The following is a 23,221-nucleotide window of genomic DNA, read 5'->3' on the forward strand; positions in this document are numbered from 1 at the left end:
AAAAAAACCACTGGAAATGGTGCATTTTCCGCAACTGGTTGATACGATGGCCAAAGCCCATGGCGACCAACACCGGTGGAGATTTGACAGTGCTCAATTATTTAGACTTTCATTACCGATCACAGTTTTGGAACGCGGCCAACTGGTTCTACGGCGGTTGAAAAAAAACGATCTACCACCTTCTCATCAACATTGCGAGATGGTTCGGACAGAAGCAAGAACCATAATGACAGAAATAGCCACAGCCACAACACGAAGAAGTGGTATTTAATCAGGTTTGGACGATGTCCAACGGGCACACAAACTCATCTCATCGTGTTATCCTTCGCCTCAAAAGGCTTGCCATGGTATCGGATGAAAATCTATCCTTTTTCCATCAATGGATTGAAAAATCCATCGAATTTTCTTTTCTCCTCTGAACCAAACCAAAAGGAAGAAAGGTTGCATTTTATCCAATTCCATACCGGCCAGCTGAACGGGAAATCATTGAAGTTTGTCGCATTACGGGGAATGTTGCACGAGTTTTAATTTCAAAACTAATTGAATTTTCCACTCGATGTCCGATGTTCGATAAAAAAAAGCTCGGAATGAAATAAAACCTCAGTCGAAGCAATAAAAAACATGAACGGCAAAAAAGGCCACCAAACTATCGGTATGAAATCAGGATTTCCCATATTAATTGAACATTCTTCTCTGTTTCAACAGACTATAATGGATGTAAGGTGGTTTTCCCTCGCAAATGCGAAATTTCATTCTTGTTTATTGTCCTAGCATAAATATGTATATAAATATAATAAATTATTATTTCTAAATTTGCAATAAAGCAAATGCAATACATTTTTAACATTCTTATTGAATAATTCGAATTAATTCATTTCTTAATTTACAAATCGATTAATTTGTGGTTATGCAGCGCATTTTATTCTTAAAGCGAAACTGAAATAAGTTTTAAGTTTTTTAATCCATGAACTATGTATTTGTCCAGAAATCCAGATTGTTTATAATACATATATGCCTTTGAGTGATTGAAGTAAAGAAAGTAAAGATTCTATCGGGATTATTTTTTTAATTCCGTCCAGGCATATGTAGGTGTTACAGATATCATGGCTTCCCATAAGAGTGAGCTTGCGATAGTAAAGCTAGAATACCAGACCATAGTTTATTTGTTGGACATTGCCGACTTTTGGAGAAAAATGTCTAGAATGATATTTGGCAATATAAGTGTGAAACTTAAATGGCGAAACGGCTACAATTACAAGTCTTTTGAGGAATTCACTATCGTAAATTAAGCTCGTTGGCCGATGATAATTAAGTTCAGCCCATATGAAATACAAAGTCACGGATAAACGACTGGCAAACGGCAACAACTGTGAACTATTTTTAGGTTGTAGTGCTTAGATTATTGATAAGTAAAGTCATGAATATTTGTTAAGATACTCAATATCGACAGTATATAACATTTCTACAATCATGATATAAATTAAATTAATACAAAAAACTATAATGTGCTTATCGCAATCGGTACACCTCGATGATTAACCAATGATACCACAAATAAATAAAACAAGACTGGCTTTATTTGACAAGAGCAAGATCACAAAAGCCTGGTTTAAAGATATGAAAATTGGTCTATTGACCGACACAAAATTCTGATCTTAACCCACTGGAAAATACAGCGTTTCTCAGATAATGTTGTAATCCATATTTCTTGTAAAGTCTTCATATTTATTTAATTTATTTATATTCCTCTGTTATAATTACAATCAAAACTCTCACACTGATCAATGACGTATTTCTTGAAGAAATATCAAAAACAAAGAATTTGAGATCCGGTTATACCCACTGGTATGTTTTAAAATAGATAGATTCCACTTCTTTAATAAAATATGACACTTCAGTAATTACTGGCGATTCGAAAAGTTACACAGGTATAATTGAATACGGGCGAAACCACTAAGCACCGAAATAATCCATTCCGTGACCTAATTTCAGGATCGAAAATTTGTGCATATCCTGCATTTGGGAAATATCCGGTCAATTCGGTACCAGTAGACGCATACTCACCAATACTCGCAATAAAAGGCCACGATCGATTAGTGAACAGAAATTGATTTTCGAATCGTTTCCAGAAAAAAAACGAATTTTAATGGAACTCGAATTCCTTAAGCATTCGAATACGATTTAAAACCCAGCAAAAACCAATCCAAATTGAACGACTTTTAAACCATTCAATTTGTGCACTCAGTTGTAATTCTACTTTAAAACACAGGTTTACAAGCAGAGCCAGTGTAAATTTGTTGCAATTGATCCAGTTGAAGTATTGTGGATGTAAACGAATTTTCTATTCGTTTGCCAGCAACATGCACCATTTATTTTCATCTGCATCCCCAACGCCTCCAATGTGTCAGTTTTATTTAAAATTGCTGCAGGTGTTGAAGTGTATGAAGCGTGCGACAGTTGTAGCAGATAACAAAGCAAATTTCTAATACGCTGACCATGACATGTTGGGACAGATGGCACAGTTTCTATCTGAAGTATACTTCGAAGGCAGGTTGGGAAAGTCATAATGAATAAGCACTTCCGAGTATGGCAAAACCTGATTAGTAATTGAAATGACGAAATAATGAATAATTTGTAATAGTAATTAGGGGTAAGGGGAAATATGCACATAGAAACTCTAAAGAAGTTAATTTTAGAGATTTGTAAAGAACAATTACCTTAACTATTGAATTGTCAACATTTTCACAAGAATCAATAACTATTCAAAGGGGGAACACAAGTTATTAAAAAATCACAAAAACCGGAACATTATAACAAATCCAGTTTGCGGTACCCATAGGCGTTTCTTCAAAAGTAATCAGAATACCAAAATTTAAAAATATCTTAACAACATATTAAAACCATCGACCGTGAGTAGGCCAGAAAAAAATATTAAAATCTATGTTGGGATTATAATCATATAAGTGAAATTGTTAATTGGGTAGAATAGGTGCGTAGCACTGCTAACGGACAAATCGGTGAGAGCTCGTCACAACGTAGGAGATCCTCGAAGCGACTACACGCATAAATAAATTGTACCGAACCCATAACCACCGCGCCTAATACCAGAGAGACGATCCGAACAAACTATCTTCTTCTTGTTGGCCTGCTCAGGGTCGAACTCGAAGTGCAGACGCGACTAGGTATCCAATTAGCTTCCAGGAAATCTGATACAAGCAACGAGCTCGCTGTGCCCCCACGCTGTGTCCACTAAATCTCGTGTCGAACGGATCACTGACGAGCACCTTCCTGGTGGGGCATGAGTCCGGCATCTTTAACGAACTAACCATCGTATCCTTCCGGCTTTGACAACCGGTCGGATATCTGCACCGCCAAACAGCTCAACTAGCTGTGATATTCCTTAGCACTTAGAAAATGGCGAGTGCATTGGCATCCTCTGTTAGTATAGTCCAGGACGCGTACCCGTAGAGAACTACCGGACGTCTCAGTGTGCGATATAACGTGCATTTCGTGTGTTGCGTGCCCGTAGTAGACACGATTTCCCTGAACAATGCGCCTTCGGATTTCACTGCTCATGTTGTTGTCCGAAGTTACGATTGTACCAAAGTAACTCTACCACCTCGAGATTGTCGCCGTCAACTGATAGTTTGCTTCCGAGTCGGGCTCTGTCACGGTCAGAGCCTCCGACAACCAGGTAATTTTTCTTCATCGAGTTGATCCTCAATCCAATTATTTCGGCCTGGCCGATGCCATCCGCGAAGCCGAGAAGTTGGAGAGAACGCGTGAAAATCGTGCCTCGGATGTCGAAGCCCGCGCTTCGCATGACACCTTTCAGAGCGATGTTAAACAGGAAACAGGAGACGTTCCCTTGCCTTTTTTCTACACTGGATGTATGACATCCAGTTTCCACTCGTCCGGTAGTTGTTCCTGATCCCAAATCCTTACGATCAATTGATGCATAATGGCGGGCCTCTCCAGGCCTATCTTGAACTCGCTCGGTTACCAGACTATCACTGCCAGCTGCCTGATGACACTGATGACTTCTTTTACATGAAATGCAAAAACTATCTGAACTAGCTTACGCGAGAGTCAAGGGAGGAAAGAGGCCAAGCTCAACGACTTTTCTGGTCGAAAGTGTTAGCAAATATTACCATTTTCTAAACTTAAGCAATTGTTATATTATAATTTCTTCCATTGAATTTTCAAAATATTTCATAACCATTGCATTCAATATCTCTTGTGTAACTTTTACCATGTAGTTTTTTAGATAAACAGGTCACATGGATAGATTCATGGATTGATTTTGTTTTAAAATAACAGACATTGCTACATAAACACATATACTGTGTTTTATCGAATAAATTATCCATAAGAGTACAGACGCACCGTAACAATGAAACCTATTTTAGAAAAAAAATTGTTTATTGGTCATAACAGGCATGAATGTTTGAGGTCTGAATTGTAACCATCGAAAAAATCATACTCTTCTATTTCATCTAAGACATTTGAAATTCCCGTTTTGTTAAACGACTTCTCAATGATTTCCGTCTTTCTGCTATCCCAAGCGCTTGGGACCCAATAGCAGACTTGCGCAATCGGTGACCTTCTGATCCTTACTATTGACATAAGACTGTGAACTTGCAGGAATTTCTTGCTTGAAGGATTTTTTGATGCAGACGCTCTATGCAAAGCTAACTGTGAACCCTAACTTTGGAACACATGTATTGCACAGATAACATTTCATCATCATTATATTTGAAGAAAAACGTGCGCACTATATTCGATAAAATACGGTAAACAAAAAAAAACATAAACACAGATACAACGTAACAGAAAAATCTTCTTTTATTCTCGATAAATACTGGTTTACAATACAGTTAAGGGTTAAGGTTAAGGGTTCTTCCTGTGTCGTATCCAAAAACTAAATACAAAAATTACTCCAGTCAGTCATTGCTTGCGCAAACTCGTGATAGTAGTGAAGACAACAAACAGGGCACAATAAATGACATAGAAACTAATAAACGTCACCGTCACCGCGAGAGATTCCAGTTGAGCTGAACCTCTATTGATAAGGTGGAATAGACGTGAAACAGAAATGAGCCTGAACACCTCTTTTCCCATTTTCTCCTTGTTGATGCATGCACAATGTTTGATGAGCATCCCTTTGACCTCGTTTTCCTTCATCACGTCAAACGGTGTCGACAATTAATTAAATGTTCGCAGTTGATTTCATCTCTTCAACACATTCCACAAAACCACACATGGTTATATGTGGCTCGGTTTCGAACATTTGACTCTTACGATTAACCTCATTCCCTCGGGTAGGTTTTCTCATCGGCGTCCGTTCTCCACGGTATGAATAGATGTCAATAGCAACGTCACTGCACACAGTGAAACTCATTAGCGTTATTGAACAATTCATTACGGAAGCCAATCAATTCCCTGCACTTCAGCGGCAAGTGCAGCAAATGACGACATGAACTTGCAAGTGCCCGTTCATGGGCACTTTATGGGCGTTGGCCGTGGATTATTGTAAACTATGAAACCAGAATGCACAAACAAACATGGAAAGAGAAATAATCACGAAAGAGAAGAGTCAGTTTAGTTCGAAATAACATTATCAAGGACAAGCTATGTTGTGTATCAAGTGTATCCATCGAATTCTCTCGATCTCTAATTATCTAATTATTAATCACATATATAAATTGTATATATTAAAAAATAATTTCGACCTATATACCAGCCTTTAAATCTTCCATTTTGCAGGGTATGTAAAAAAATGTACGAAGGTATCGTATAAGTGGAAAACAACATAATTTTTTTATTATTTTTACACTGTTAAGGAATATTCTAGACTTTAAAAATATTTCTTATTCATGGTCACATTAAAATAGCATCAGATGGATTATTAATCTGTAATGTCCAATTTTCCGCTTTACATTTCCATCTAATTTCAGTTAATGTTGTATTTTTTTAAATTGTTGAACAAACAAAACATTTATTTCATCATGATTTTCTAAACACAACTTCCCTTATAAATCTGTCTAAGGGTATAAAATTGAAAGTATCCACAATGATCGTCAGATCAAACGAAAAATATTCTGAATGAAACCATCAAATGCGTTTCAGGGTCGATAAACGAGCGATGCTTATGATTTCAACGAACCAACCAAAACCGCGACCCAAGATGAAATAAGAGATATGGTCTCTATTTTACCGAAAACTACTGAAAACGGATGCTGGCAAAAGCTTCTTATCCTACGTCAGTATAATGCGAAAATAAGGTCGTACAACGAAACAAAGCAAACCACATGACCGGGCGTCTCCATTTGGAAGAGTCGAATAACTGTTTCCCTTTTCGCACTCACCATACCATAAGGATAGCCGATTGCAATCGATTTTTATCTCTATTATCAGACACGCGGGTACAAACTGGAACGAAAATACTACATAATGTTCAGTTGAAAAAGTAAAAAAACTGATATCTGCAAGTATAGGGACATTTCTCCTATATACCCTTCTATGAAAACAATACATACATTTCACAGAGCAACTACTCTTTCCGCTTAGCTAATGTTTCCGAGTATTTTTTTTTTTTTGCTCGGTTAGAACGGCCTGGCCGTATCAAGACTTATTTTACCATGTAGCAGGATAGTCAGTCCATGCTACGGGGAGACGGTCCGGATGGGATTTGAACCCGGTCCTTGCCGTGTGGACGGGCGCCGTTTTTCACATGCACCACCGGGCCGCCCCGATGTTTCCGAGTATTATGATGGAAAAATATTACTACCACGACATTGTAACTTGGCACGATTGAGGCTCTATATTTCGTACGCGATACGAAAGATATAAAAGGATCGATCCGTGAATACAGGATGTAGAGTACGAGGAAGGAGAAGCAGGAGTACGATTTTATTTTTCTCATGAAGTTGTTACCAACATTTGAAATATTTGGTTGCCACTACAATACAAACAGCTAGATAGAAGGAAGGACATAACGAATGATGCAAAAAAGTAAGTAAGAAAAGGTATTCTTGCGAATGAGCACTCCATCTTCCAGTTTTTGTTTTTCACAATCCGTATAGGTTGTCTTTTTTCACGAACTTTCTTATCCATAGTTAGCCAAACAAAACCATCATCGTACGTCTTCTGTCTCAGAACGAAACCTGGGTTTAATACATTTCTGCTGCTGGCAAATTCATTCATCTTTTCCTGTCGTTTCCTATTTTGCCGACCCTTAGTAGCACCCGTCAGCAGCCATTTTTCCGTAAAAAGACTGTTGCCGGTGTGTAACGGTATCGAAAAGTTGTTGCAAAAAGTGGAGAGCAAGAAAACGTCCTTGGCTCATTCTTAGTTTAGGCCGAGGATTGTACTGATTGCTCCCATACAATGCAAAGTAAATAAAGAGTTGAGTGTTTTTTGTTTCATTCTTTAAAAAAAAACTTCTAGGCAGTTATGTCGACGATATAAAATATATACTATGTTTGTATTTGCTGCAACATGAGGAGTTGATTTTATCTGTCTTTTCTCCATATTATATGAAACGTACCTGGAAACAATCTTACAGTATTAAAAATAATATTTCCACACATTACATGGGACATTGTGTTTATCAAAATTCTGTATTGGTGGTTGTTATCGAATCTCTATTTTTAAAAGCAATAATAAGTATGTATTTATTAAGTATGTTAAATCAATTAATCATCAAGCATAAAAGTAAATCAATTATTTTCTAAAACTCGGTCAAATGCATTATTTTTCTTTTTGAAGCATTTTAATATAGAATGCTACGACTAACAATCATAAGAAAATTTACAGCTGGTTAGCATATAGCCTCAGTACAGGCGAATCAAGAAAAAATCACACACAAACACCTCATAAAATTACCATCTAGACCAAAGATCGGACATACCAGCAAATGGCGTCAAAACGCCGAGATTTATAGCTTATTCTTTGCTTTATGAGAGAAGAAAGAAAAGGCAGATGAAAGAAATAGTGGTTCTTAGCACATTAGACAAAATGCAGAACGAAACAAACCGGCATCTTCCTTCATGCTTTTAGAACATAACCTACAAACGGCGTAATGCCGTTACGATACGATCTAAGTCACATTCAAAACTCCCATTTCAATTCAATTCATATAAAAAACAGCACTTTCAGGGCCGGATGAAATTTCGTTCTGCGCACAAGCGCGGGATCAACGTTGGAAACATAAAATGTTGATAAATCCGATGGACACCATTCCGATTCCTTTGTTAGCTATGCCGCTGTTGCAATCAATTCGAAATTATCGAGGCCTGGGGCCTCCGGTTTCAACTAAAGTTCATTGAAGACGATAAAGTAATGAAACGTATTCATCGCATCATTTTGTTCATCTCATTGCAATCAATCAAATTAGGCCGAGTTGAAGTGAAGTAATTGAATGTTTTAAAATTAAAGATATGATCGAAATCGGATCCAATGAGTTGCCGATTATATAGCAAAAGGTTTGAATATTAAGATATTATTGTGATTCTTGTGATATTGTGATTATTGTGATTATTATTGTGATTATTGCGATTTCTTTATAAAGTCGAAAAATTTATATAAACCATTCTTGCAAAACTTGTTACGAACAGACCAATCTAATCGAATTTCCCCTTTTTTATCGCAATCGAAATTTGCTCCTTTAACAGTTTTATTTTCAATACATTGTCTCCAGAATGGTATGCAAATACGGCTTATCACCCTTCATACTTTCGATGAGCCTATTTTTGCATGAGAGAAGACGAACAAACTTAAAAAAAATCGGAAGGAAAGTTAAAACTTACACCACTGCAAGGTGTAATGGAAAAAAGCCCCGTTAAGACCTAAACCAAGAACCTAACAACTAAGCTCTCCATAATTGTGTTCCGGGTCGGTGCCGGTTGCATAACCGTTTCGCAAAGCGGACAAAAAAAAAACCCTTTGAAAGTATTAATTTAAATTTATTCATCATTAACAAGCCTTACAAGCATTCCACCGGAACAGACGCAAGTAAGATCAGAATCGAGCTTCCCGTATTAAGCTTACAGCGTTTTCCATTCCCTGAGAACCGTTAAGAACGCAACTCAAATTAGGTTTAATACACGTCTCAAACGTGAGAATGAAAGAAGAGCAGGAAATGTGGATAAGAAAACCATATCTACAATATCCTTGAGCTTGTTTGGCAGAATTGATGTTATCGATTATAACATAAAATGGAAAAACGTTTTCTTATAACTATTGAAGATTTTCAAATTTATTTTTAAATGGAGACGCATGGTGTTTTATGATGTTCATTGTTTCGGGAAGCACGATGCTTGCGACACATGCGATAAATGCAATATCAAAATTCCATTTTCGTGAGCTTTCAAGATATTTAAAAAACAAAGATCAAAAATATTAGAAATGTTAAAATATTTTTCCTTACTAATGAAACAAACAGAAACGCATAACAACTTTCATAACACGAAAGCTCATACAAGCTTCAATTTTTCTTGGATGATGGAGAAAAATGGATGCTGACCATGTGTTCACATTTTTTCGAATGAAGTTGATGGATGGATCATACAGAGGAATGATCGATGGACCTTTGTGACAACATGGCATGTTGAACATATAACGAAATTTAACATGAAAAATACACTTGATTTATGGTATCAAAAACAAATTTATAATAATAAAAACAAAAATAATACAAAATGAATAAATGTAATATGCTTATATATTATAACAAAGCCATTATTAATGAATACGATAAAACAATAACATAGTATCATTTTGCTCACCTAATGGGCCTCTTTACGCCGTACACAGCACTGCTAGAGTAATCACGGTGGATATTTCACTATGGATTAAAAGTTGCGTGTTTCGTAAAACGTGTAACGTAAAACTGGAACACCAGAATCCACACTTAAACGGGGAGCTTCCACCTAAAGTTGCAACGGTAACAATGCCGTCACTACAGCCGGATATAGGTCCACCAGGGAAACAAAATGAGACAAGCTCAATCGAATCACAATTTAAATTCCTTCACTAATTTCACCGCGCTTGGCCTACACGGCTAGAAGAAGAGGAGCGAGAAGGGTACGTTCGAAATGAGAAAGTAGCACTCGTACAAACCAAAACGTCAAATGTACGTCACTACAGGCACCCGTTTCGGCATGAATGGGAATGGGATCCACCCAATTTTTTTTATTCACCTTGGGTAACGTAACGACACCCCCTGGAAGGGTGGAAAGTGAAAATCACACACCTGACTGACCACGAACAAGAAAGGACAACGCCTGCCGGTTAGTCTCAGCACCAAAGTATCAGTAACGATACTCTTCTTCTCCTTCTCCTTGGACTTTGGTCTAGAATGTCGATTTTTTTTCGCTCTGGTTCTTATCGGTACCTTTCACTGTGTGGTCGGTTTCTTTTTTTTCTTAATAGGAGACAAAAATACACCCTCCTACGGACACAGTGATAGACACGGATTTACTCACGCACACTGGGTGACAACTAACCACCGGCAAAAATTGAAGGCGAGGTCACGCGAAGGATTTAGCGAAAAGGGCAAAAAAAAACACACACACACACACACACAGCACTCTGTCCAGCAGAACAATCCACAAGACCAGCCGATAGTATGTGACCTAAAATCGGGCACGTTTCAGACACATTAACATTCGCGCACACACGTACACATACACATCCACTGGGAGGGGGCTGTGCGAAGGAAGAACAAAGTCGAAATAAAATATCCCGAACCGGTACTACTCCACCCAATTCTACGCATCAACACGCACAGGACGGTATTAGGAGCTTTACGGGCAGAATTATGGTTCGGAAATCTTGCAACTCCAAGGTGATTGCGGATAGGTCATAACAAATCGCTGCGTCAGGAAACACTTTTTCCTGGATCACTACTCACTCGACAGTGCGGTGGAATGAGATAAGGATAAAGGAGCCACCCCTTTTCTGCTTCCCAATCGGGGCCAAGCCCAACGCCCAATACAGCTGTGGTCGCGTGGGATGCTGCTGCACTTTTTGGCCACGTTGGGGCTGGTACGCTGGCTTGTCTTCACCAAATTCTTTTCTGCTTTTTGCACGGTAAGCCAAACAGCAAACGGTGACGGTAGCGACGATGAATGGCGGTGGCGACGATACAGAGACAGAGAGATAAAAACGGACACAACTTGATTCGATTGAGTGCGGCAACTAAATGACGACGGGCCCGATCGAAAAGGGCCTCGCCAACAATCTCGCGTATCTCAGGGCTGGGATGGCCAAAAAAAAACGCAGTTCTTCTTTTGTCACGGATCACCATTTGGGTGCAAGTGAGATGCATAATCCACATTGTTAGAGATGGATTTGTTATCATCTCATGAGGGGGAGCGTGAAAGAGAGCCTACAAACGCACAGGAACGTATCGGTGGTGATAAAAGCAATTGAGACAGAGCGGACCAGAGAGAGAAAGTTCCTTTAGTGAACTCTTCAAGGATCGCAGCATCCGCTGTGAGTGCCGTGCGTTGCGAGTGCCACGAGGACTTTGGAATGAGAGACACCATGTGGAGCACAAATAGGGGAAATTTTGTCGCGCCCAACTTGAAAGACACATTCCCATACATCCGGCTACCATCACAAAACTACACTATCATTCGGCAGTAAGTCGCTAAGTGTATTATTCCGAAAGTTATTTGAACCTATGTTTCATAGGTTTACAAAAAGACGAACTTTTTTAACGATCATGTTAATATGATCATTAAAGTACAGTTCTGTGAGTTGACCGAATCTTCCCATAATCGGCACGATAACCGGGTGTGTTCTGGTGAGAATTTCTCGTTGCCATCTCGTTTATCATACGAGAGCATGCGCGCCCAAACCCGAGACCAATTTCAGGACTTCCAAGTCTGAGCCAGATTCTTCATCGGTATCGTTCGCTTGTCATGTTTATTTTAACGTTTGCATCCTTCGTCCCAAGCCAAAAACACCTTCGCACCGGGAAGAATCCGAGCTTAGCCTGGGATGACTCTTCCCGAACGGTATTCTCGATGTATTCGATACGTCGGTGCATGCATCCCACAAACATCAATGCCGTTCCCGGGAGCTTATGGGGCGCGTGCGGTCACTTGACCGACTTTTTCTGTTACGCCGGACGCTGGGAAAAAGCAAAAAAAAAAAAGAAAAACGAAGGATGTACTTTTTGTGTTGTGGAACTCTCGCGAGATCCACGCCCGAGAAAACCCTATGCCCGTAAAGGTGAAGGAATGCTGAAATTGCTCAGCGTTAGTTAGCCTCTTTCGGGCCAAGCTTAAGTACTTGGCTCGGCACCTCAACAACTTCGCCGTTCATCGGTTCTCGACCGCCGTCAATGGAGAATACGACGGTGGTGATAAAGTACTTGGCGAAGCTAGAAAACGGAAGCACAGGGCAAGGTGGCAAATAAAAGGCAAATGCAGGTCACAGCAAATGCTGGGTCATTGCACGCACAGGAGAACAATTGAATTTGAAGTTACGTTTAAAACAATATCGTTGCAGATTCCGGGTCGGGATAAAATGAAGAATAATTGCGACAGTCTTTAGCTCGTTTCAAAGAAAATGCTCCACAACGAAAGCATTACTTTGCATACAAAGTAATTACTTAAAAAAAAAAACTACATGAAAACATCATGCGTGAAAAATGTGTAATGGCGCAAGGAAAGTCCTGAAATAATTAAGAACGACTCAAAAACATGCCTGATTTAAGGTTAACAATTCGGCTTCAGCTGTCTAATGTTTTCAGCTTCAGATAGTCTACGTCAACGGCCGTGCCGTCTAATAAGTAAAAATCAAGTGAACATAATTCTATAAAGTAAAGAAATTGAGAAGCAAGTGGGTATAACGGTTAATAGCGAGAGAGGCAGTAGTAATTATGTTTTTTGTATCGAGCACTATTGCCAAGGATGATGATTTCTAATCCTTTTAAATTATAAATCACCAATTTTTTTCGCTGCTACTCTCATTATGTCCAGTAGTATTTTCCAAAATTAAGCGTCTTAATTAAGCTCCAAACATTAAGAACTCAAATAGTCAGCTATTTTCAAAAGTAAAAATACGTAAATACAAAGTAAGAATATGTAAATACAAATTAAAAGCCACGATTTCTTAGAGCACGATCGTGTTCGCACAATTGTCCCATTTCTCATCCCCAGTTTCCATCCGTTAAAAGAAATTGGTCGAATTCCTTCTGTAGCAGATGATATCTCGCGATCTATCATGTTTTTGATATTAATTGGTGCGGCCTTCTTTTGAAAATCGTAAATGGTTTAAAATTGTGGTATGGTCGATCTTTAGCCAGTGGACGATGCTACGATCACACAAATGCAGATCTACTTTGATTATTTCTGTGATGTTGTCGACATTATGGACAAAAGAAAAATGCACTTCCCATTCTATATCTGAAGTAAATATGATTGCATGATCACAGTCTGGCGTGAACACAAGTTCAACAACATTTTAAGACGTTTATCATTAATAAACTCGACTCGTTTCATGTAGCCGAAATCAACTCTTAAGTAATGTCTACGATATGTCTTCCTCTAGCTACTTGTAATGTAAGATACGTACCGTAATAACAAACGCTACACGATTAAACGTGCAATATGACTCGAAAAGACAAATCATCCCTATATGCTACCATTTAATAGCTCGTAATACGTGCAATTATTATGTTTTGATGTGATCTGATTATAAGGCTAATTAAATTTTTGCTGGTTGGTGTAATGCCCAGTTTTCATAATAATCTTTTATAATTTAAGAATCTACAATTAAATTCACCACTTAGCCGGATAGATCACCCGTTCTGAGAGGTAAGATCCGGATGGATTTTGGTATCAATCCTGTCCAGCCTTGGCCTTGTACAATATATTTCCAAAAAAGTCGATCAAATTCGCAGGCTAACATCTTCCCTATAGAAATATGTTTATTCTCCAAAGTGTAACTGTCTCTGTGCAAGGGTTTGCTGAAACCTGAGGGTTCTTTATGAATTATGATAACAATATACAACTATCCGTAACGGGCAGCTATCATTTCGAAGGTTTCAATATGTATCTTAACTTCGGAAAAGTTATTAAAATACAGGCAAAACTGACTGCACCTTTGGATAAATTTGAAGATTCATCCAATGTTACAATGTTTTCAAAACGTTAAAGTGATGTTTCAAGATTTGCTTGGTCTTGTGTATTTTTCAAAGTCAGTCCTTGCTATGAGATGGGATGGGATTTAGTACAGCTCCTGTCGTGTGAAATCGATATCGCTACCACAATCTCCCCATATTTTTGTTAAAAAATTATATTCCAAGCGTGTCAAACTGAAAATTCAATCAGTTTCATTAACATTCATTAGTTTTAAGTCATATTTAATCATTTTATACGCTAATTTCTTATCTATTGGCATAATTACATTGCACATATCCAAACATCCCAACGGGTATTGAATCAGACGCTTTAGCAGCATTATTGTTTACTTTAATTTCATGTAAGTTTTAAATCATTTGTACAGCTTTCAACTGTTAAATTGTAATCATCCAGCAAATTTATTCCCTTTACACACACACCCTTGTAGACTTACGAAAACAATTCTCTTGTAGCAAACACTTTCCGAACGCGGGCGATGGGGAAAAAACCTCACTGTCAACAACCAACAAAATCAACTAGCCAAACGAACAGTGAAAGTGTAGGATACAGCTTTACATTACATTATATTGCTCATTACTCACCTAAATCAAACGCCAACCGCACTAATCGACAATTCAGACAGTAACAAAACGTAAATTTAATCGAAATCAGCGGAAAATAAGTTAAAGAACGACATGCACTTTTCTAACCTCTCTCCTATTGGATACCTGTTTGTTGTGACATATACCTTTCGCCCGAAAACCCGAAAACACACATATTTTCGCCCTTTGACCGTTGTAGGGCTTCGCCTTTAACATGTTTGAAATGACAGTTGAGAATTATTTGGATGAAGTAAAATTTCACGCATTTTGTAAGCCACACAACTTAATCAATAATTTATTTTAATCTAACAGTTGAATTGTAAAGCTAAGTTTTGAATTATATCTTTTTTATACGAATCCCAGTGCGATACTCACCAGTAAATGGATGTACTTGATTACAAGTTTATGTTGGTAACGAAAACGAGTTGCAGCTAATGGTAAGTTTCAGTTATTGTTCATTTTTGCTGATTTTTTTATTCTAAAAGTTCTACATAACTTTAATCAATTTTAATATAATAATCATATTAATAATAATAGCAATATTAATGATATATACTAGTACTTGTGTATATAGAATTTATTTACAATTCTACTCTGTTACGATTTTGTGTTTTTGTTTCAGTTTCTTGTTTTTTTTTCTTCTTTTCTTTTCTATATAGTCCTTGCGTTCATCTCAAAAGGACGCACGCAAGCATGATTCCCACTCCCTTTTGTTACACATCGTCTTGTGTTTAATTATCAATCACTTATCACCATAAATAAAGTTCCATCCCCGTTTCGTCCCTTTTTATTAGTTTGTCGCGCTTGTTCGCGTTAGATTTGGGAGCGTATGTTTGCAAACCCGCTCGATAAACAAGAAAAAATGTGTTTATTTACGCATTTTAAACACCAAGATATTGCCACATGAGGCTTTTGCGTTACGTTTTGCTGTTTGTCTCGCTTACTGTTGAGTTTCTCTCTTATGAATATAGTTTGACTTACTGACACTTTTCGTTCATTGCTGCTAGGTTCTCTGTATGCGTATTTTACATAGTAACTCTAAGTCAATTGTTGTTTTATGTGCTGTATCATTTCCTTAAAATCGACCTTCAATCCTTCACTTTCCACATTGTATGTTTTGCTTCAGTGTATGCACATTGCTTCAGCTGCTTTAAAATGCAGAAGTTCTCTCTAGTCTTACCTTTCGGCTATATCTGATGAGTGTTTCTGTAGCGATTTGCCATTGTTTGCTTGTTAGTTAGTTGCTTGTTTGTTTTTACAATTTTGATTCCCTACGTTGTCTTATAACTCTAACTCAATTTGTCACCTCCATTTGTGTCGACCACTCTGTATACAATATATAGTTATTTATATATCGATGTGTATGCAAGTGTGTGTATATATAGAGATGTATAGCGCTAATATCTAGTATCTCACAATACACTTTAAGCTTCTGTTCCATTTAACTTTCTGTTCCTTGTTGAGTCGATTTGTTGTCGGCTTCATTCTTACCAGTTTCTACTTGTTATAAATGTTAGCTACAGGTTCAAATGTCATTTTATTTACGGGTGCCTCGGCTGTCCCAAACGTAATGCTATTTATTGTGTGGTGTGTTACATAGTTTTGTAGTTTTTTTGTTACGTCAAATGTTTGTCAACCATCTGAAAAGCATACCACATCAAATCTGAAATCATCTACAAGAACTTGTTGCTCTAATTGCCATTGCTCTTTGAATCGGTTTTAAGTGGTTCGTGTTGTTTGTTTCGTACATTATTATAGTCTTTTAGTTTAGTAATGCTTTCAGTTTGTAGCACTTTGCAAAAAAGTTTCGTGCAAAGATGCCTGCAGGTTTTCTGTTACCAGTTATGTTTACGCTTTCCTCTCACTTAAATTATCAATAGTTGCTTTTGCTTTGAGTTGAGTTGCACTTTGTGAATGAATATAGGTGTTTTGCATTGTCTTGTTCAACTTTTACCCCAGCCACATTCGTACTGTCCCGTTCTATGAACACTCGCTTCCAGTAATATTGTAGTTGAATTGCATTGTTGGTTGTTCCTTTAATAGTTTGTTACACGTGTTTTGGTATACTGTGGCATTGAAAAAAAAATCATAAAATGAGTGATCGCTTTTCACAAGACTTTCTCTTTTTAATCTGCTTTTTTAACTGGTTCGTCATTGATGCGGGTGCACAGGTAGTGTAACGGAATCGGAGGATTTATACACGACTGACAATCGAATTAGTGCAACCAAGCATTCTTTTATTCACGCTTGTCATATGTATTAAGGTTCTGATGCTTCTCTCTACCCGTTTCAATGATCTTACATAACAATAGGCTTTAAATCATCATTTTGTGCCCAACAGTTTTGACTCGGCTTGCTAATCAGCAAACCCTAATTAGTAAGAGAAGGCTCAATAGCGATACAGTACTATAGAGAGAGAGGAGTACTATTGATATGAAACCATTGGTCCCAGAAACAAAAACCAATAATAGATTTCACACGCATCACAAGATGGCGCATTAAACCAGATGGCATTACGAGTAACAACATTTGTTAGCAGGTATCAACAGTAATTAATCATCGAAATTATCTGTTTTATACTGTGCAATAAAAATGGCCAATGAATACAAAAGAACAATAAATAAAAACAAAACTACCTATCATTAATAAAACAAAACTATAAAAACGTTTTGTAAGCATATTTCGTAGTGTGCTCGTGTTTTGCTTTTAATGTTCCCATATACCCAAGTTTTAATTTCCCGCACGATTGACAATCTCAGAATTTGGTAAGGTTTAGGTTCCGGAATTATCAACTTCATATGGCTTGGAGGCATCTTTATTTTAGTAATTGAGCTGTTGCAGTTCTTTTTTTTCTCATTTTGAGGTGCCTTTTCAATTGTGGAAGGTCTGCCTAGACTGATTATATATAACTCATAAATGTACCCAAAAACCATATAATCATTCGCCTATCCTGTATCTGTAGTAGTAGGTGGGTGATTGGAAGGAGAAAGTATATCACTATGTTACTAGCAACAATTTCCAAAATTTTTCTTCTTAATATTGAAAACAATTACAATGTGTTGTACAAGTTGCATAAACTAAGTCGAACCAATTTCAATACAATTAAGAAGGGATGCCATAGTACCGTGTTAAGCATATTCAATCGAACACATTACCCAATCAGCGTAAACGAATCAATTCAATCTCTTCAAAATGTGTTTTAGGGTTACAATCGTAGAAAAATTAATAAAATATGAAATATATAATTCAAGGCATCTTGATCGGCAAAATTTGCAACTTGATCGGCAAAACAAAACTAATTGACATAAAGCGATGTGTTGCACTTTTTTGTTTAAGCCAATGATTGGCACAATTATTCGGATAGGTTGCAAACAAACGAGTTAACGATTAACCATTGATCCACATCGAACAAGGTATGGGGCAAGAGCAAGGGATACATTGGCAGATATTCTCACAAATTGGCTTTCTTTTGACTAAATTTTCTTTAAATAATCTTTGATGTAAGCCACCATCGTTACCTTCGCTGTGGTTTTGCTATAAATTAAACTACACTGTTACGCAATGTGTGTTACCTTTTGTTACCATTAATCTGTGATCTAGCTCTGTACTTTGCTAAAAGTCTTGCCCTTTTTGTATGTCTCTTCAATAAGTCTTTCGTGTGTACACGTCGCGCTATTTATTATGTGAGCATTAAGCATGTAAATAATTAAAAACTCTATAAACAACATATAAAATAGCCTTACTGCTATTGTTTCACCTCATCATTGATTCTCTGACTAAATGTAGCTGTTGTTGGATACCTTTCAATTGTATATTTAAAAAAACATATGATGCACTTTCCTCGCCTACCAGCAGCATCTACCTTTCTACATTTATGTTTTAATATTCATACCGGATAGGAACGGGACCATCGGTAGTTCCTAATAGGTTCCTTATGTTTCCTTTTAAAAAATGTAGGAAATTTTCGCTCTTGTTGACTAATTGTCCCAACACTGTTCGATGCTGGCTTTGCCAGTCTATACGAACTACTGTAAATCTTACTAAGAACACCATTACAATGCAAGCGCCGGTGATGAATTTAAGCACAAAATACACGTGGTTTGGGAGACAAAAGTAAAACGTCAGTCCGCTAGAAAGCACAAACTACACCAGCATATTTAAAAGCTGATAATTCAATTAACCAATGTAGCATACCTTAGCAAACCCTCACTAAAGTTCCCTAAAATGGCAGACACTCGTAAAAGACGACTCCACAACAACAACAAAAATCTTCGTTATCTTCTATGCAGGATGGTTTGCTACAATTTTGTTGTTTTTATTCATAACTTAATCCATTATTCAGCGTTATGTTCAACGAGAAAGCAAGACAACATATAAATTATTCTATACACCCTTCTAGTATGATCCTTGTATAACAAACATGATTAGTTAGTTGCCTCTACGGCTGTGAAGTAACAAAAGCGTACACAGTTGAGCTATGTAGTTTGACCAACGATCACGATGCTGCTTTTGCTCAATAGCTGTTGATTGTTTTTTATGCTGATCACCACCAGCTTCGGTTTTTTGCTTACAGTTCTACGGCCATTCAATGTTCCCATGTGTTTGGATATTAGATTTAATGATTGCAAAAGTTCACGCACGAACCAACACCTAACGGTGTGCAAACATTTCATTTTACTTACAATCGGTGAATGCAACGAACGGTTGAACATCATTCCGATGACGGACATAGCACCATGTTTTGCACATTAACGATCATAATTTCTATCTTGCGGTGTACTGATGAATTGCATCCTCATGACGATTGCTTTTGAATGTTCTGCTTCGTTTCACGGAAAAATTGCTGGTCCATAATCATAGTCATTGCTGTGTGGTGGAAAGTGGGATAGTGTTGATCGATGGATTGCAGTGTGTGTGTTTTGTGTGAGAGAGATTCGCTAAAGCACACACAATATATCCTATTTTGCCTTCCATATTTCCAGCACCGTTCCCATCCGTTTTATCGTTGCTCATTATTGTCAATAAGAATAGCAAACTGGCTAGAACGGTTCTAGCTGCTTCTGCACCGGTTCTACCAGCAATGCCCAATGTTACATGCGCCGAAGCTTCTGAATCCCGGCTTGCACGTACTTTACGACATTGTGCAGTGAGCTATGCAGCGTCATGGGTCCATTTTCGTGATCCAGTTCAATGAAAAATTCTAAAACAAAACAATTATTAGTCACAACGCATGTCTTAAAATGACATTAAACAGTATAAAGCGCTTCATCTTGAACCATTCACACTCACCGACATGGTTCCCTCGCGAAACTAAGCTGTCCGCTTGCTCCCAAAGATCAAGACAAGTGGAAAGGTGTGTAAACAATGTGGTCTGCTTTTGATACGCATTGTGAACCTGTTACAGAAAATAGTAAAATTCGTATGAAATAAACAAACATACAGTGATTGTGAGAATTTGCCACGCGTTTTTTTTTTTCAAGCCCAAGATTTAAGGACTGTATTTACTACGCCTGCTGCACTTACGTTTATTGGCATAATAATGCATTGGGCAGGGGACGAATTCATCGGCGGTATTGATCCAACGTGGTTGTTCTGGCCGGAACTGTAACCGGAACTCTAAAAACACAGAAATAGAAATTATTACATGGGTTCTATTATGAGCATTTCGTACTCACTCAGGAAATAGCAAGCAAAGTTGTTAGATAATATAGTAAATGTTAACCTACCTGCGAACCAACCGACGTTGGTGAAAGTGGTGATGGAGTGTTTCCATTAGCCAACTCTGCCGGCACTGTGCTGGTTTTGTGGTTAAATTCGCCGATTGTCTTTGCCGTTTCTTTCATTTCAAGTCGGCGCATCTTGTACAACTTGAGATAGATCAACGACTGACAACGCAGACTGCAATTGTATATAAGAAGTACGGACGTCATATATAATCCGTAAAGCTACCCAAGCTTTTTCTTACCTCAGAATGGCCACCTTAGTATGAATGTTACCCTGGACTGTTTGATTTTGTAGTTGACTACGAAATTTGGACGAAATGAATCTAAAAATAAAATAAAAATCATTCATTAAATTATACCACAAATCGTAACAAACCCTAGATGTGGGGAATAATAATGCGTTTTGGTCGCATTTGTCCATTCCCACGTTCTTCTGCACACACTCACTTAATTAAACAAAGCGTATCTTTGTACATCGTGAAGGCAGCTTTCTCGGTTATCGGATCCCGTTCCATCGTGTCTCCGGTGAGCAAGAAAAACAACACGGCTTCCAGGTACAACATTGCTTGTGCTAAATGATCTCCCTCTCGATCAGCTGCGTGTTTTAATCGTTTGGCTTCCGACAGAAAACGGCTTTGGTCCCGTATTTCCGGTATTTCGTCGCTGCGCTCGAAATACGACACGTACACCTTTTTGATCTGCACCGGGATTTCTACTGGTGTTCCAACGTTACCGTCGGTAATTGGTGCATTGACTGAATCAAATCCATTGCCAGAACTGACTGATGATATCAGATGCTGTTGCTGTTGACTTTGATGATTCGAGCTACTGTGATGCAATGCTGCCGGATGCTGCTGTCCACCGATGGAGCTCCTTTCTGTCGTTAGTGCTGTCCGTCCTGAGTTTGCTCCTAGAGCACATTCATCTAACCGGTCATGATTGGTCGGAGGAAGTTGGTCAAGTTGATCAGTCTGCAAATAATGGGACAAAAACACATAACAATATAAAAATAAATAGCCACAATTTCTTCAAATAAATTGTATTCGCAAGAAGCTAACCTGTAAATTTGCGGATGATTTGTCCTTTTTTCGGCGCTTCTCCTTGTACGTATTGTTACTTCCGGCACTAGTAGACCGTTTACGCATCCGACCGCTTCCACCCAACGTGCCAATGGATTCTCCCTCTCCTGCCGTACCGTTTGTCAATATAGAACCCACCGGTTGCTTTCCAAGCTTACTGTCAACCATCAGCTCTTCTCTATTGTACTCTTGCTTGATTATGGATTGAGCTGCTCCCGCACTGCCTTCCTGTTTTATTACGCCACTATAGCTGGAATATTTTCCGTTACCCACGCGGCTACCGCCAAACAACAGAGAGGATGCTTTATCTTCTTTTAGGCGTTGCTGCTGTTCATCGTAGTTGAGTTTTTCTGATTTAGCTAACAACTTTTCGTCATATTTTTCGCTTTCGACACCTTTTGAATTGATTTCAGATTGACTGCCAAGATGGTGATGGTTAGTGTAGGTAGTATGATGATTATGTCGCTGGTGCATTGAAGGTGAATTATTTCCATAAGCTGCATCAATTCCGCCACGATATTCCCTAGCCTTTTGAGCCGCACCGCTATGATCACTGTTAATGGAATTACTCCGATGTCGCAACGAACCGCCTCCATTCTCTAACACCGGGGAACAGTCGTCCGCAAGAATACGGGAGGGAACACTTCCACCGTACGTTACACGATCTTCCAATAGCCTCGGGGTAGAGGAGGAACTGTGCACGGAGCTGCCACTACGATCGTGTTGCTCTTGTTGGCCAACCGAATTCCGGCGCCGTTTGCCGTGCAATTGATCGTAAGGGCTGCTGCTCTTCTGACGCGCGGAAGAGGCACTGCGGTGTGCGTTGTAGCTTTCGTGGGCCCGCAGCCCAGACTGTGGTCGATTCTGTGCTGGCGGCGGTGGAATTTTCAACAAACGACTCAAATCTATCCGACAGACAAGCGAAAGGTTGTTATTACTTAAGGCACCACTGGTATGTGAGAAGAGCATCTTATCCAGCGTAGGCGAGACGGCAGCAATAACCCCTGTTGCTCGACTGTTCGGACGACTCTCTCCCGTTTCGGAAGAAGGTCTCGGTGGTGTTTCCACGTTGCCCAAAAGCTCTGGCACGATAAGATGCTGCTGGGTTGACCGACGCTGCTCCGCGTTCGTTACTGTTTGGCTGTTGGCATTTGGTGTCGTCGAAGTCCCATTGCTTTTCGTCACATTTAGCTCATCCACATGGTCAATGTATACCTGACCTTTGCCCTTCCCGCCTTTGCCTTTACCGCCCTTTCCCTTACCACCACTACCAGCGGCCGTATTTATAAACACTCGAGCAAACAGAGCCGCTTTCTTATTTTTGTTTTGCTTCTGCTGAAAAGAATATAAAACGGATAAATTATTAAAATTTGTTCTTATCTTAATATGTATCAATAAAACAACTGGTCGTTGATACGTACCGTCTCTTTTTTGGTTGGAGTATCGCTATCACTATCGCTGTGAGTATCAGAGCGATCGTCATCATCGTCATCATCGTCGTCGACAGTTTTGTTACCATTGGTGTTCGATACGCGGGTTTCATCCTCTTGGGCTAATGTCTGGTTCATTGACAGTTTATGGCTTTTCTTGGAGAAGCTTCCACTCGTTGTGACTTCGGTCACTTTTCCTCCGTTGCTTTGAAACGGAGAAGACAATGCAGAAGCCCTTCTAAAATGAAA

The 23,221-nt window shown here is 38.6% G+C and overlaps 2 protein-coding genes across 23 annotated transcripts in view; both read right to left on the minus strand.

Annotated features, from left to right (window-relative positions):
• Window positions 1-11,219, minus strand: part of LOC125766146 (ELAV-like protein 3) — a 45,301-nt gene extending 34,082 nt beyond the window's left edge. Inside the window, exons 1-2 of one of the 2 annotated variants that reach the window (XM_049431831.1) lie at window positions 10,916-11,218; window positions 9,789-10,063 (exon numbers count right to left, since the gene is read on the minus strand). The gene's annotated coding sequence lies outside the window, so the exon portion shown is untranslated. Of the gene's footprint in view, window positions 1-9,788 lie in introns of both variants that reach the window. The other variant, XM_049431832.1, reaches the window with a different exon arrangement.
• A 4,079-nt stretch (window positions 11,220-15,298) lies between these two features.
• Window positions 15,299-23,221, minus strand: part of LOC125766101 (AF4/FMR2 family member lilli) — a 76,939-nt gene continuing 69,016 nt past the window's right edge. For 20 of the 21 annotated variants that reach the window (XM_049431741.1, XM_049431739.1, XM_049431740.1 and 17 more), the window contains 8 exons: window positions 22,964-23,210; window positions 21,522-22,877; window positions 20,911-21,434; window positions 20,706-20,786; window positions 20,467-20,638; window positions 20,264-20,356; window positions 20,030-20,135; window positions 15,299-19,940 (listed from right to left, as the gene is read on the minus strand). In XM_049431741.1, the coding sequence (XP_049287698.1) occupies window positions 19,831-19,940; window positions 20,030-20,135; window positions 20,264-20,356; window positions 20,467-20,638; window positions 20,706-20,786; window positions 20,911-21,434; window positions 21,522-22,877; window positions 22,964-23,210 (2,689 nt within the window). In that variant the 3' untranslated portion in view covers window positions 15,299-19,830. The remainder of the gene's footprint in view (window positions 19,941-20,029; window positions 20,136-20,263; window positions 20,357-20,466; window positions 20,639-20,705; window positions 20,787-20,910; window positions 21,435-21,521; window positions 22,878-22,963; window positions 23,211-23,221) is intronic. The other variant, XM_049431738.1, reaches the window with a different exon arrangement.

This window comes from Anopheles funestus, chromosome 2RL, assembly GCF_943734845.2.
Source record: "Anopheles funestus chromosome 2RL, idAnoFuneDA-416_04, whole genome shotgun sequence".
Taxonomy (NCBI): domain Eukaryota; kingdom Metazoa; phylum Arthropoda; class Insecta; order Diptera; family Culicidae; genus Anopheles; species Anopheles funestus.